Source organism: Atractosteus spatula, chromosome 5 (genome assembly GCF_055471065.1).
Source record: "Atractosteus spatula isolate fAtrSpa1 chromosome 5, fAtrSpa1.hap1, whole genome shotgun sequence".
Taxonomy (NCBI): domain Eukaryota; kingdom Metazoa; phylum Chordata; class Actinopteri; order Semionotiformes; family Lepisosteidae; genus Atractosteus; species Atractosteus spatula.
In genome coordinates, this window is record NC_142710.1 from 52,015,859 (window position 1) to 52,032,193 (window position 16,335).

The 16,335-nt window shown below is 37.4% G+C and overlaps 1 protein-coding gene across 2 annotated transcripts in view; it reads right to left on the reverse strand.

The window, feature by feature from the left end:
* LOC148835231 (metabotropic glutamate receptor 2-like) overlaps nt 1-16,335 on the reverse strand; it is a 62,571-nt gene that overhangs the window by 12,619 nt on the left and 33,617 nt on the right. For both annotated transcript variants that reach the window (XM_088916842.1, XM_088916841.1), the window contains exons 4-5: nt 5,142-5,979; nt 2,093-3,156 (exon numbers count right to left, since the gene is read on the reverse strand). In XM_088916842.1, coding sequence (XP_088772968.1) covers nt 2,093-3,156; nt 5,142-5,979 — 1,902 coding nt within the window. The remainder of the gene's footprint in view (nt 1-2,092; nt 3,157-5,141; nt 5,980-16,335) is intronic.

Here is a 16,335-nt window from a genome sequence, read left to right on the forward strand (position 1 = left end):
TACCCCATTTCGTCCTATAAAGACTGAGAGAAAAATCACTAGGCACTTCAGGTCCATGCAAATGGACAAAAAACCAACAGCTTACACTTGATTTTTTTAATTTCATAATATTCTGATTTTATAACACGAAAAAGAAAACACCTTTTTGTGATGAGATGATCTTGTGTTCCATGCCTTAAAAACACAAAATTGCAGGTCAAATGTCATGTCATTTAAAGAACCGCTTTATACCATATGGTGTCATGGGAAGCCGGAGCCTACCTGGCAAGCAATGAGCGCAAGTGGATAAAAAGTGTGAAACTTATTTAAAAAATGAAATGACTGATGATTGAAATGTAACTGATCGTAGAAAAGATTACTTAGAATGAGAGTTATCTTTTCATAGTGTCCACAGCATATCACGTTAGCAAAGCACTTTATATCATTTTTACAATTAACAAGATTTCTGTACCTAAAATAAACAGTCCTTCATCTGATGTTGTGGTTCATTCCCAGAGAACTACTTTGTAGCCATTCTCACTCATCATAGCAGCCAGTGCCCTTTACCCTGACCTGATTAAAAATTCACTCCCAGCCATCCTCATCTACAAAACCCTCCCCTGTGTTTCTTGAACAGGCTTTAGAAATTCTGTGTGGCTCAAGGCTACCATCGTGTCTCAAAGTTAATGTGTCCCCACAGAGAATGAGCGATCGTTTTAGCTTAGGCTCTTATTAATGTCCTTCAAAGCATGGTGTGTTGCCTTAATATTACTCTAAGTATAAAAATGAGTCCTTTGGGCTAATCCCAGCTGAAAACTAGCACTGATGCCCCAACTGGCAATAACTACAAAGGGCAGACCCTTGGGGATAAATGCTGAAGTATTTCACGTCCCAGAAAAGACAGCACTCCCAATGGATCTCATCATAGCAGATTAAATAAACCTTTATGAAATAAAAAAAATATTCTAACTCAAAATATATTATTTCATGATAATTATATTCTGTAATGCTGCTTAGGATAACTATCTTATTTCAAGGACATTCTGCCATGATATGTGCTGGTTTGGAAGCAATTAAGACTCATTGGTTCAACTGTTCTTCTTTCTCTATTCCATCTCTTTGTTTTTTACTGTACCAGATTTCTTAGTCACATAAAAAGACAACTGTGCCTTTTATCAGACGTAAAGCGGGATGATCAAAAGAATAGTCAATCTTTTCTCTGCCTGATACCACAACAATTAAGTTCAAAGGCAGACCATCATTTGTGCATTTGTGATTTCTTTGGCAATAGCAGGTAACCAAGTAAAGTTCATGTGGGGGCAGATTCCAGGAAAAAAAGAAAGACGTACTGTACTAGAAATATGTCTTAATCAGACATCTTGCATCAATCAGGCTTGAGAAATATTATTTCAAAGCATTGTTTAAATGATTTTAGCCTATGTACTTAAATTTTCCCATTTCTGAATGAAAATAGTAAGTTAAACATGAATGCTTAGAATATGTAGTAATAGCCTTTCACAACTATTAGCACAAACAGTAAATCCATGAAACAATGCATAACTCTGAACATGACATCAAAGAAGAATAGCAAAATAACTAAAAATACTGAATAGCAGCACTGTGTGTAATTCACAAATATAGACAGGAAACTCAACGTGGTAAATGTTTTTTTAATCCGTGCATTTTCTAAACTATTTCTTCTAGCTCAGGATTGCAGGAGTCTATGCCGACAAGCATTAGGTGCAAGGCAGGATACATTCTAGACCCCAGGTTGCTACTCCATCGCAGGGCACACACAGACATGCACACACTCACACCAGGACCGATTTTCCCAAGGCCAGTTAATCCACCATTATTACTTTGTACTGTGGGACAAAACTGGAGTATATGGAGGAAACCCACACAAGCATGGGGAGAATTTACAACAACTGTACACAGATAGCGCCCCATGTCTGGAATGGAATCCAGAGCCCCAAGACTGTGAGGCAGCAATGCTAACTCTTGTGCCACTGCACCGCCTCAAAAGAGTTTTTGATGTTTTCAAAAATCGACAGTGTAGCCTTTTTGGAGTCATATATATGTGACCAGTTATATATATATAAAAGACACTTACCCTGTAGTCGCTTGCCGTGACATAGAATATGGGCTGGAAAGCCAGCCAGATGATGCAAGTTGTGTACATGGTGAAACCAATGAACTTTGCCTCATTGAAGTTCTCAGGGCACTTTCTGGTCTTAAAGGCGTAGACAGTGCACAGAATGATCAGGATGCAGTTGTAGGTCAGGGACATCAGCATGCTGGAATCCTTGCTATTACACTTCAGAGTTACCACATCTCGCTTCTCTGGGTTGACTTCCTTGCGGACCCCAGGTGTCTCTACCAGCAGCCAGACGATGACGACAATAAGCTGGCAGGAGATGAGTGCCATGCAGATGACCACCTGGGAGGTTGGGCTGATGAACCTGGGCCTCTGAGCCCCTTCCTTGACTCCGTTGAAAATCCGGGCAATACGGTTTGTCTTGGTCAAGAGCGCAGAGTAGCACACAGCAAAGGACGTACCCAAGCCCAACCTACGAAGGGTGCAGATGACAGCTGATGGCTTTGCTATGTAGATGAATGTCATACTATAGCACATCAGTACTCCAAAGAGCAGAATATAGGAGAGCTCTCGGCCAGAGGCCTTCACAATGGGTGTGTCATTGTTCTTCATAAAGACACCGATCACAAAAAGGGTGCAAATGATGCCCAAGCAAGAGATAGTGACTGGACCAATAGCCCACGCATCCTCCCAGTGGATGTATTCTTCAGGCAGATCATAACAGCCAGTGAGATTTTCTAATGGCCAGCGTCCAAAGCTGCAGTCCATGCAAGTGAATTCATCCAGCAGGTACTGATAGGGCTGGCAAGGGATGCAGATCCAGCAGCAGACATCTCCCGGCTGCATGCTTTTCACCTCATTTTTCTTGCAGGGATCGCTGCACTGGGAGGTGGGAACTACCTGGTTGGCCCAGGAGATGAGGCTCTTGTTCAAGACCAGACCCTGAGCCCAATAACCAACTTTTCTGTAGATGTACTTGCCCTCCACCTTATGATAATTAAAGATGTTGTAGCGCCCCAGGCTATCACCATATGAGTCAAACCTGACAATATTTTCAGTGTCTGCTGGACGGAACGGAGCTGGAGAAGGGAAAACAAAACCGTAAATTAGCAAAGTAACACACTAGGTTTTCTGAGAGTCAAAGTGGTGGATGTTTGTTTCCTGTCAAAGTTCGTAAGCTTGTTGTCCACTGATCACTTACTGTACTTGAAATCGAAATTAACCTCAGTTAATGTACCATAACATTTATTTTCTTTTTAAGCTATTCTAACATTTTCATATTAAAAAGTCCATCTCAAGGATAGTGATAAAAGACATACAATGTGTCCATGTGAATAAAATCAATCTTTAGTTTCATAATGCTGTAGTTGCTACATACAGTAGGTACTCAGCACCTCAAAACCCCTCTTCCTTTTCATGCCAGACCTTTATGCACCAAAAACCTTTTTTTCAGATGAATATCTAAACACTAAATCTGGACACAGGTGCAAACTGTAAATTAACATGATTGAAGCTAAAAGGGCATGTTTTCAGCAGGCCAGCCTTCTGTGCTGCACTCGACTTTGCTATTAATGAATGGCAACGAACCGAAACACAAGGAAAGAAAAAACATTTTTACCAAAGAAACAGGCAAAGTTAAGTAGAGGGGCAATTGGACATGTTTTAACCATTTCCCCCCCAAAATGTACATGTATAAACATATAATGCATTTTATTATCATTCTATTTATTAGAATTGAACTGAAAATCGATATTATACAATTACAATTTTTGCAATATCAGTTAATAAACGATAATTTATAAACTAGTATACATTAAAATATCAAACGTATTAAAGACCTTTAAGGTTATAGTATAAACAATATTCCCTTTTTAGCTATTTTAAAAACTGCTTTCATGTGAACGAAGAATACAAAATCTAGTCTCTAGAAGATAACCTATCTTCTGCACAATGCACTTCTGAAAGAGATTCAGAATAAAGAGTTTGGGATTTTATCTCTGTCATCCCATACATTCTACTGCTAAAGAAACCACATCTGGGACTGTGTTCTTAAAACTCCATTGACATATTAGATAGCCTAGGGTTTGTGCCATTTTCCTAAACCTTAAACCACCCAGGATCACTGAGGCATGAGAATATTGTCGCATTTACTGCACTAATACCTGGAACAACCTGGAGTCATGTCCGATAATAGGGCTCTCTGGGAGACTAGGTATAGCAACATTTTATTATTGGATACTTAAACAGTGAGCCTGTAATGATCACGGAACATTCAGAAGCCTACAATCACATAGAAAGCATGTCCTTTTGCACTTTTCTCTATAAAGTTATTGGCAGCAACACTACGAACCAATAGAAAAGGTCAACATTTCTCTCGTCAGTCAGGTTCAACGTATCAGACTAGCAGTGCAGACTTTAATACTGGCTTTGCAGTGCTGTTAATTAAAGAGCACATTAAAACCTCAAGTGTGAAAAAATCAATTACAGGGCAATACAAAATTGTATTTAATGTATTCATTAAAATTGGAACTATTAGATGTTCTGCTCTTCAAATATAAAGCAAAAATGTATCCTAAAAGCACACTAAAATCAAGAATAAGCACCAAACAAAACTAAAGAACATGAAGATCCAAGACACAGACTTCCATACGTGCTACTAGGAAGTATATCACAGCTAAAATTTAGAGAAAAACAAAAATCCCTCCATTGGCCAAATAAAATGTACTTATTCATAATTGAAATTCTCTTTTCTTTTTTTGTTTGTTTTAACCTATGCAGACACAGTATGGGAGAATGCAGATACAAATATGTCTAGAATGTTCAAGAGAACAAGACAGAAAAATTATTTCCATTTAAATGTAAGGCTTAAAGGGCTCTAGGAGTTTTTTAAAAAGAACAAGAAAGACAAAGAACATTTACCACAAGCTGACTCAATGCATGAAGCTGGAAGAGATTATACTGTATTTATTTCAAACTGGACTCCTATAAAATATTTTTTTAGGCTGTCCTATCATTTGAAGCCTATGCTTTAGAAAAAGAGAAGTACTGAATCCACAGCACTTACCATCAAACTTTGTTTTTAGGATGTAGTCCCTGTAAAACCTCTTCCCGTTGCCTGGCTTCATGGCATCACACACTTTGGTGGCGTTGGGACACACGGCCTGCCTCATGTTGTGCAAGGCATGTGCCATGGCAAAAACAGCATTCACCACAAACATGATCTTTGACTCCTGCTCAAATTTGCCATCTTGGAGGGAGCGCTGACCACAGCTCAGGTCCTGTAGGCTGCACTGGAAGCGACGCTCCCAGAATTCCCGGAACCACGGGTTGCGAGTGTTGTTGTAGGGATCCAGCCGGGTGAAGTAGTCAGCAAACTCCTTGATGGGGTAGGAGGCAAGCTCTATGGTGAAGGCGCCATTGGCCACCAGCTCGCTGCCCCGGACGACACTCTCCTGTGCCCCCCAGCCATCGCTGGCCACCCATATGAAAGACACGTTCATGCGCATCGCAGCCACCAGCAGCTCCCTGGCATCTTCGCTCCTGGTGAAGAGGATGACTACCCTGGCATTGGACTTCTGCAGCAAGGACCTGATGACTACTTCATAGCTCTTCCGATTCATGGAGCGGCTTACCTTGGCGGAGGTAGCGATGCAGATCTGCCGCGCACGGGCTTCCTGTTGAAAGGCCTCGATGCCGGTCTCCCCATAGTCCCCTTCTGAGGCCACTGTGGACACATAGGTCCAGTTGAAAAAGCGTAGAATCTCTGCCATGGCTTTGGCCTGGTAAAAATCAGGTGGCACAGTGCGAGCAAAGTAGTCATAGCGGGTCTTGTCACTGAGCTTGGCACTGGTGGAGGCATAGCTAATCTGAGGGATCTGAAAAAGCCTCAAAAGATTGGCCACCTATGTGAATAAAAGGAAAGCAAGAACAGAAGAGTCATATTACTAAGCTGGTGAAAGGTTAAAACCATTGCATGCAATTTCTACAGAACACAAATGTGTATGTAGCTTCTCATACCATAGCTTTTATGGTATAGACATACAGTATAACATGTTTTGGGTGTCGCAAACATACACAAGAAGGCTTTACATAAGGTTAGAATGTTTCTCTTCAGTCAAACATGAAAAAATGAGGATATAACCTTATCCATAAAAATGCTAAAAAAATCTTTCCTGACCTTCCTTAGTAACTGAATAAGAAGAACAGAGATGGAAAATTTGTATCCATTAATAATAGTCACAAAAATATCACTGTGAACTGGCAGAGAATACCTTGACATATTTTTGCAAACAATGTCTCATCTTTCTAAAGAAATTAATGACCTTAACAGGAAAGAAAAGGTCTATAAGATCATTTTCATTTAGACAACGTGCTGCAAGGATTCTGCTGATGTACATTTTATTTATTCCTGGAATTTGTCACGCTGTAGCCACTGCAGTCTAAAAATGAGGTGACCCTCTACCTTCCAGGATGCAGCCGGTCCCTCATACAGGTGTTGTAGTGTCCTGGTTTCCTTGTACTAGTCTGCCAATTGTGGAAGCAGAACATCTCATTCTCTAAGCAGCTTACCTCACAGACAGACTACATGTACGTTCAATAATGCCCTTAGCAACTAGGTGATCTTCATTAATCAGGTGGGGAAAAGTCTAATCTTTCGGTGTTTTGCATTCATAAAAATGATGTCTCTTTGAATAGCTATTTATAAAGATTTCTGAGCATCTGAGAATCTGATGATCACATTATATAACTTCAGCTCAGTATTTTGTTATTGCAAAGAACAATACTATTCAAACAAATAAAACTCCAACTGTATCTGCTCAATGTTTAAAATATTAAGTATGCATAGTATTATATTTTAGCAATGAGTTATTAATGCATAACAGACTGTTGTGTTTTCATCATGCATCAGTATGTCTTTTCAGTGATGCTCAGATCAAAGGTTTCACTGGGAATGATGGGTAATAACACAGTGGTATTTATTATTAACAAATCAATGGGCTATTTCAAGTTAAAATGATTATCTATTAAGCATGAACATGATATTCATAAAGCAATGTCTTATGGCAGGCAAAATTAAAAATAGATAATTAATATCAGCCTACATTTTCTTTAAAAAAAAACACGGTTTAGCATGCAGGCTAACTAGCTGTAAAACAAAATGGAATATTGGTTTAACAAAGTGATTATCGAACAAATGCATTTCTTGCTACAGGGACTCCACAAAGCCTAAAGAAACCTTAAGCAATAATTCCATACATCATTTCCCCTATAATGCTGTATTTTATTTGTATTGTTTCAGAAAATAACTTGAATTCCAAGAAAGATATTAATTTCAATGCTTTGCCCACAAGGAAAATCAGTTTACAATTTGAAGAAATTGGTGGGTTGTTTTAAACCAAGAGCATATTTATATTCTAGTGTAATGCTGTCTTAGGTAAGTCAGCTGTGTGATCTGTCGTAATGCAATTTGACCTGTAATGAATCAGATTATACAGGATACGAAATAATGGGTGGAGCATACACAAAGCACAATCTCAGACAGCAATAGTCCATGACTAATTTAGCAGGGCAATTCCTCTTGAAGGATGTGAATTATTGTGCATTTCTATCTGATTTGCCTAGGTTTTTAAACCATCAGACTTTAGAATATCAATCTTATCTTTCTTAGCTTGTTAGAGAGGGAAAAAACAGTTGTCTAGAATATACTGCCTCTATTAAACTAAATTAATACTGAATCACCCCTTCAATCATTTTTTTTATGCTTCTGTCCTGGCAGGGTCCTCTGAACATGTTTCATGTGAAAATCTCTTGGTATCTAAAAGCAGTAATAGTAGTAATATTAAAAACAACAATGACAATACAAGCAGTTGCTTGCTGTCAGTGGTAATAAGAGTTTCAAAGTGCCCTTGTCACATTGAGAGTACAATACATTAGGTTTGATGTATGTTGCTATAGAAACCCGATAGACACTGCAGCACTTTCACACTGAAAGAAGAGTCTTTCGGAAACCAGGTTGTTAATATTAGAAAAGCTGTTTCTCTGGGGGTTTCTGTTGGTTTCCTCAGAGTACAGCTTTGTGGAAAGCTGAGAGCCATTGAAAGTTATTTTAAAATGGTTTCTTCTTCAACAATCAAAACCCAACAATTTAAACACAGGACTCACACAGACTAACATTCACACCAGGGCCAATTTTCCCAGAAGCCATTTAACCTGCGAGTATGTCTTTGGACTGCGAGAGGAAAGCAGAGCACCCAGGGGAAACCCATGCATACATCGGGAGAACATACAATCTCATGCAGATAGCACACCAAGAATTGAATCCGGCACCTCTTCCTTGAAGAAATTAGTTAGCTTAGCAATAGTTTAAGGCAAATCCAAAGCAATGAGCAGCTCTCTGCTAGAGAATAAATATAAAATATGTTCACAGCCTAGTTTTGACACTTCACTTATCAATACTAAAATTAAACTGATACAATTTTCCATAAAGAATGCATTGTGTACTGTGACTTTGTTCAAAAATTGACTTGATACTCAATTTCCCTGTGAATCAAAATACTCACCATCTTTTTGAATGTCAGTAATTATGTGCAAATGTTTTATCGTTGCTTAAAAGAAGGGTTTCAGAAAAGCGAAAGGTGGCAACTTACATACCGTAAAAATTCTAAAAGATCGTTTTAAAAAAGTGGCACATTGTATTTTTTCAGTACTTAAAGAAAAAGATGGGCGAACATTATAAAAAGCATGCTTGTCTTACTGTCAGGCACAATACAACAGCAGATTTCACAATGAATAATTCACTACTGTGCCATTTGACACATTAAACAGAATCATTCGTAGCCGAAGCATGCTGCATGTTCTTAGGAGGTGACATATGTTCTCTTCAGAAGCATGTGCTACAGATTTTGCTAGAAGGTTATTTAACACCTAAAGCTAACTGTAGGAAAAGTGCACATTAACAGAGCAACAGCAGTTGCACTAATACCCAGATTTGCACAGGAAGTTTAGTGTTTTTATTACATGTATTGTAATACTGTACAACATTCAAGAATCAGGGGCACGATACACAGCTTTCATACAGGTTGTATACATTTGATTCAGGGTTAGGGTACCTTCTGTGAGGAATTCACGTATAATTTCAGATGGGTTCAGATGAGATTTGTCTGGGACTTCTGGTTTCCTTCCACCTCACAATGCTACAAAAAAGATGCTTAATTGGTTTTATTGGCAATTCTAAATTTTCCTTTTCTCCTTGGTACTGTGATGGACTGGTGTCCTACCTAGTGTTCCTACTAGTGTTCTCAGTGTTCTGATGATGGATCAATCGATAAATAGATTTTTCTTGCATTAGACTATGTATAGCATCGTGTACAATACTTTAGATGACCAAAATTGTTCAAAAACTGACAAGATTATACAAGATTTGAGCATAATCTCTTATTAAATACAGCACAAAGATCACATAACCCTTAATACTAGTATATTCTATATTAGAAACACACACAAAAAATAACCACACTGAGATCTTTGTAGATTTAACTGTGAAGAAATGTTAGTATTAGTATATTAATTACGTGACTGTATCCTGTCTAGGGACGGTATTTCGGAAACAAAAAGTGGAAAATAAATAGGTAAAATAATTTTCACAGAGTCTACATTTTTTCTGCATATGAAATACAGTATGCTCTCCCTATGCAGTTCAGCTTAATGTATTAATAAATATAATACTGTACATGAAAAAAGGCTTCTGAAATGTTCCCCCACTCATAATGTCAGATACTCAGTGGAATCTCTTCACAATAAAGAAACTGAGATTTTAATTAAAAATTAGTGCAGATGAGGCAGGGATTTCTGCATGTAAGGTCTTAATATCAAACGGATTATTTTCACAATGACTTGCTTTGCAACTGTGGGAGAATGGCATGTGAAATCCTACTATATTTCAGTAGAGAAAGCACAAAGCTTACTACTTTTGTCGCATCAAAGCTTTCATTTTTATAGTAGAACAACATGCAAAATGCATTATGAAATAGTCATTCTTTAGCCTTCAGTGTAAAAATGATCATCAATATCATCATCATCCTTAACATTACTGTCAGAATGAAAAGTGTCATAACATGCCTTTTAAAAAAGCAAAATTTTCTCAAAACATGCACGGTGTAAAATTGTGGAACATAAGCAGACAGAATTCGATTGTGACACCCCAATGAAAATTTTCACTGCAAAAGAAAAACTGAAACAACACAATCTGCACTTTATTCATTCCAAGCTATGTGTGTTTCATGAACGTACACTATTTGTGTTATATAAATGTGTATTGCACCAACAAGAGAAATAGAAAGTTGAAATGCACATCTCATGTTATCAATATTGTATCTTACATATGTTAGACAGTGGACTATTGGAAAATATGAACAGAAAACAGCAGTACACTAATACAAAATGACTAAATAAATTAAAGATGCACAGATATTTATATATGTTGGAGAAACATGGATATTCTATGAAGGTACTTAAAGTGAGAGAGGTTTGTCTTAGAGGCTAAGCTTTGCATCTTGTGCTCTGAGAGAGGTGACAGAGGGTAACAGCTGCTGCCTCAGTGATAAGGCATTCATGAGGACTAAGCTGTGAAACTGGGAATGGCAAAATGGAATGGCTTCCTATTTCTAGTTTATGTAAGACTTTATCCAATGATGTAACCAGATGTTAACCACGGCTCCACCATCTGTAAAACTCTAGGATTTGAGCTATTCATAATACTGAAAACATACAGGTATAGATAAGACAAGATCACTTTATTGGCCATATACGATTTCTTGTATTAGGAATTTGTCTTTTCACACAGACAGGGAGAGAAGCTTGGGGTCAGAGTGCAGGGTCAGCCATTTATACAGCACCCGTGGAGCAGTTGGGGTTAAGGGCTTTGCTCAGGGGCCCAATGGAGTAGAATTCCTCTACCGGCCGTGGGATACAAACTGGCAACCTTCCAGCCACAGGCGCAATTCCTTAGCTACAGGGCCACCCACCGCCCAGACACTGTATATTGGTACCCTCATTAATAAACAATCAGCTACAAAATGGTTATGTCCTGTCTGGGGCTCATAAGTGCAGCGTAGCCATGTCTTCAGTAGGCCATTGTTGCTGTTTTGTCATTCAATTGAACTGGTGGTTCCCAGTGGTTGCTAAAGAAAGAGACTCATGAAACACTGGAGACCAACTGCTGCATCTAAACAGCACAATATAACCTTAACTGATCTTGCAGTTTGATGCAACATTTACTACATACTACCACATAGGTAGAATTTCAAATGGCTCAACTGAAAGGTTGGTTGGTCTTTATGAATCTGGTGTTTTAGATCTGAGATTAGGATATGTCAGTACTTATTAATATCCCAGTCTACATATGATGTATATATTATGGGTATGAATATTATCTAGTTTTTGTCCAGTCACAATACTACAGGAGACAGACCTGTTTTACAACTTCTCATTCTGTGCTTTTGCACAGTAATCAATTCAAAGTTGACAGGTACTTATGTTTGTTAGGGCTTCATCTCGTACAACACTGTTATTGAATGTAAAATTCAACACTAACGTGGAAAGGTGATCATTTTAATACATACTTATTGTATATCCATCCATCCAACCACTTTATCCAATACAGGATCAAGATTAGAGCCAGAGCCTATCCCAGCAACCAACAGATGCAAGGCAGGATACACCCTGGACAGGACACCAGTCCATCGCAGGACACACACACACTCACACCCGAGTCAATTTTTTTCAGAAGCCAATTAACCTGTTTTTTTCTGTCTTTGGACTGTGGAAGGAATCCCACACATACACAGGGAGATTATAAAAACTCCACATAGATAGTACCCCAGGTTCCTATCTGAACCCAGGGCCCCAGCACTGCAACAGTCTTCAGTACCATCTGTGCCACCCCCATACATATATGGCATGTACTGTACCTAATACATATTTATGTTATCTTTTAGATTCTCAAACTAAATTAGCATTATGAAGTATTTGGATCCCATTTGCTGCAAAACTTTAACTGATACACCTTTAAGTGAACTAGTTTTGCAAAGTGTACTGATTATTACCATGGTCACCATTAGTTTATTATTTCTACAACTGGTAAAATAAGCTAAAAGCACAAGAAAAGAAAGTAACTTAGAAGAAAGTAGCAGTATGAATAAAAATATTTGAACTAAGGTACCAAAGAAACTACATTTTTGAAGACGTCATGTTATTTTTTAACATGAAAAGTCCATCTGCAAATCCCAGCAGGTTAGCGGGTGCACTTCAGCATCAACAATTCCAATCACATGGAAAAGTGTTAGAAGCAATATTCAGTAGTAATCACTTGGGCCCATGAAAGAAAAAAGAATGAGCAATCACTTTTCTCTGAATCCACATCTGTATGAATTCAGGGAAAATTTAATCCTTTCATATATGGGCATAAATGCAGTGTACAGGTACAGTTTGTACTGTATACCTGATGAGTAAGTACACATGAAAGTTACAGACTGAATTGTAAAAAAGGGAAGGACCATACACAAACTGTTAAACAGTGAAAGTACAGGGGAATATATATACAGTATATATTATGTATAATTTTTGAATGAAATTGTGAGCACCATTGGTAACACTAACCAAACTTCTAAAGAACCCCGCCTGATCAACCGACCTTGATGCTGTGATTACAGAACAGTAACTGATCAACAACCAGTCTATTTCACTTGACAAGTTGTAGCATTTTCCAGAAAGAGAAGAAAAGCAGGTAAGTTAAAAAAAAATTCTAACTCCTTTCCCTGAAACCATTCTCTTCAATTTTATTTAAACTCTAAATCATTAATGAACTATGCAGAATTGCGGATGAATTGGCGGTCACACAGATTTTGCGCATATGTTCTGACTTACTTTTATCAGCCCCTTCTTTTGAGAAGGTTTGTTTCACCTCCACTTCATTAATTAGCAAACAGCACAGTGTTTGTAAATGTGCTGAAACTTTCAGCTTAAAATATCAAGTTCAGAAGCAGCTTAAACTCACTGCATAATAAGCAGCACCTTTTTGAAGTCTTCTCAAGGAAATCTTTTTTTCCCACTTTTAATGAAGAACGCTCAAACACCACAACAGCTTCAACTTGTTCCTCCCTTTCTTCAATTTTCTGTAATCTTCTATGGACGTTTTCCAGACGTGCCCATAACATTTGCATTACAAAGAAGCCCTTGTTTCTTATATCTAATGGACACATGGGGATGAATTCAGAAGCCAGAACAACACCATCCGAATACTCCCAAACAACTGAACTTTCTGTGCATCAGCATGGTCACTCACCTCTTACCTCTTAAGATCTTTGCTTATTAAATAATCCACCTGTTATTTTTAGGGAACAGCTGTTGAAGTAAAAAGCACAAACACTACAGAAATGATTGGCTTCACATGCACATGGAATTAGAATATAATTGACTGGCCTGGAGCATCCACGTACTAACTCTGTAATCACAAACACCGTATTCACTTCCAATTAATACCGAAGTGTATGGTGTTTATGCAAGTCAGTGCCATGTTTGTGTACTGTATGTCTTGATTGCAAGGCAGCATTAACCACAAGGAATTATCCCTCAGCAAATGCCAAATATATTTAAAGTGCTCTGGTCTCACATCTCAGTAGAATATCTTTAGTTCTGAAATTAATTCGTTTCTGTATGTATGAGCATCTTTATGAAAAGTGCTGTTTAACTTCTTAAGATGCAAAATTCTAAGTGTAATTGCATTTGAACAGTCACTTATCTCAAGAGCATTTCTAAAAATGCCCTGTGTTTTACTGGGGGGAAATAGCAGTGCCCTATGTGACCAAGATTTGTGAAGCACTGCATAAAAAATATTTTTTCAAAAACATGCTTCTTTCAATGAAAGAGGAGACTTACTTTTTATTCACATTTTATTGACATGGATTGGTTCAAGTGGTTAGATGCTGGAAGGAACTCAAAAACAAATGACAAAATGGATTGTCTATAGTCTACAACAGAGGAAGGGATGCCCAGAGACTATTATGGGAAAAATTAAAAACAGCCTTTGGACCATAATCCATATTGGAAATCTTAAAACCATGATAACTTTGGTTGTAAATATCCAAAAGTACAAAATAGAAATGGATAATGATATGGAATTAATTTTTAATACTATTATTCTGACCTTTGGACATTTTATGAAATAATGGGCCAGGGTACCCAAAAAATGAAAAAAATACAAACAAAAGAACTGAAGAATAAGAGCTTAAGTCTTAGTATGTCTCTTAATAAATTCCAAAAGTAATTACATTAGAACAACAATGGGATGTTCATAAATTATGTGGAGAAAACCTTTTTAAAATGTTTTTAACTTCTAAATAATGAGAATGATAAGTTTTTTTGCCAATAAAAAATGTTTTTTCCCTTAAATATAAAGGAAGATACAGTAATTCATTAGAGATTTTTGGAAACTTGATTTTGAATTTTGTACATCAATAAGCTCTAAAACATAGAGCTTAGATAAGATAAAACATAGATAGATAAGATAAAGTACACATTTTTTCATAACATGCTAATCTACTCGTAAATTTTCCTAAATGTACCACAACACACAAATGTATCCCACGTATGAAAAAGTACCTTGATATTGTGATACCTAAAATGGCATTTCCCAGAATCTATAACAAACCTCAGTCTCTAAAGTATATACCTAATATCTAATTTTCAACAGCACAGTATTTCAGTGATTCATTTCAAGCTGAAATATTATTCATGCAAACAGCTTAATCTTAATAAAACCTTGTGTAAGTAGTGCAGGTGATTGTAAGGTGATCAGCTGTCTCAATATCCCTGTATAATGAAATAATAAAATCCATAAGCTGTTAGCTTCATCACAAGAGGATGAACCATCTTTTCTTTAATATAACGGTTTCAATGGATTACAGGCATGTCCAAGAGTGGAAGTCAGATGGCAGAGGAATTGTCATTTACAGTCCTCTGTGCTAGTGACATTTTGAACTGTCATTCTGTTGTGTTCTATGATTACTGCTTCACTCCCAGTGCATTGAACTAAAGGGCCACTGAACTCAAATCTAACACTACCTCATAAATAGATTTCAAAAAATGGAAAGGCTGTTTTAAGTAGTATAAAAATAATCTTTAACTTAAAATATACATGAGACTTACAGTTACAGTATATTACTTGTTGAGTAAAGCTAAAGAAACTTCATGATCCCCTTTGCTGTAATATAACTTTCAGAGGTTCAATCAAACTTTGATTATTGCAATAATGCAAGAACATTTCTAGGAATAGTGCATTTGACATTTGTGTGGTGTAATTTTCCTGGGTGAGAAAAGGGCAACCTGACTGTAAGGACAAGACTTACAGAGAATTTGCTTTGCACAGAATGAGCCAGGGAGCAGCTGCAGCGGTGAAGATGGGTTCGAGGGAAGGGTGTGATAAAAGATACACAAAGAGGCTCAGGAGGTGAGATATTTATATATTGTATGCAGGAGATTACAATTTGATCTGCTCCTCTATTAAACCATTTCAGTAGTTTGGTCAAATTTCAAACGTTTGGTGACGTGACAATAATGTTCAATAATGTTTATTATGAAAAATTCCTTGAAAGTTAGTTTAATGTAGCTCAGCTGGCTGAGTAAGTGGCAAATGGACAGTAATAATGAGGCTGACAGCATCCTATTAGTGAATAAGATTAAAGTCTGATATCCTCTTGAACATCTGTTTAAATGGTAAAATGATTTATGGATTATGGTTTAAAACTCCATGATGTACAAGTTTTTTTCATATACCAATAATACAGTAAAAAATAGATTAGCTCCTTTGTTTCATTAAAGGCGAGCTAAATCTAGTGTTTTACGGTGTTCTCATGCCTGCAGCAGACAACAGAAATGTATTAAAAGCATTGAATATGACATTTTTGACTGTGGAGCTCAAATTGTTTTCAGTCACACAGGGGTATAAGACAACAGCAAATTGCAATAATCATAGCCAGGGGTTAATGCAAAAAGTCATGCATCAAGCTGATAGTTGAAATGAGGATCTAGTGGCTCCTAGCCTTCATTCCAGAGCTCAAGGCTACAATACAGTGGGAAGAGTGAATCTTCTTATTATCTGGCTCACCTGAAACAACACTTACAAAATGTACCATAAAATATTGGGAAGAACTGTGTAAATGTTTTAGAACACTGTGGTTTTACCCTGTCCAACATCAGTCATG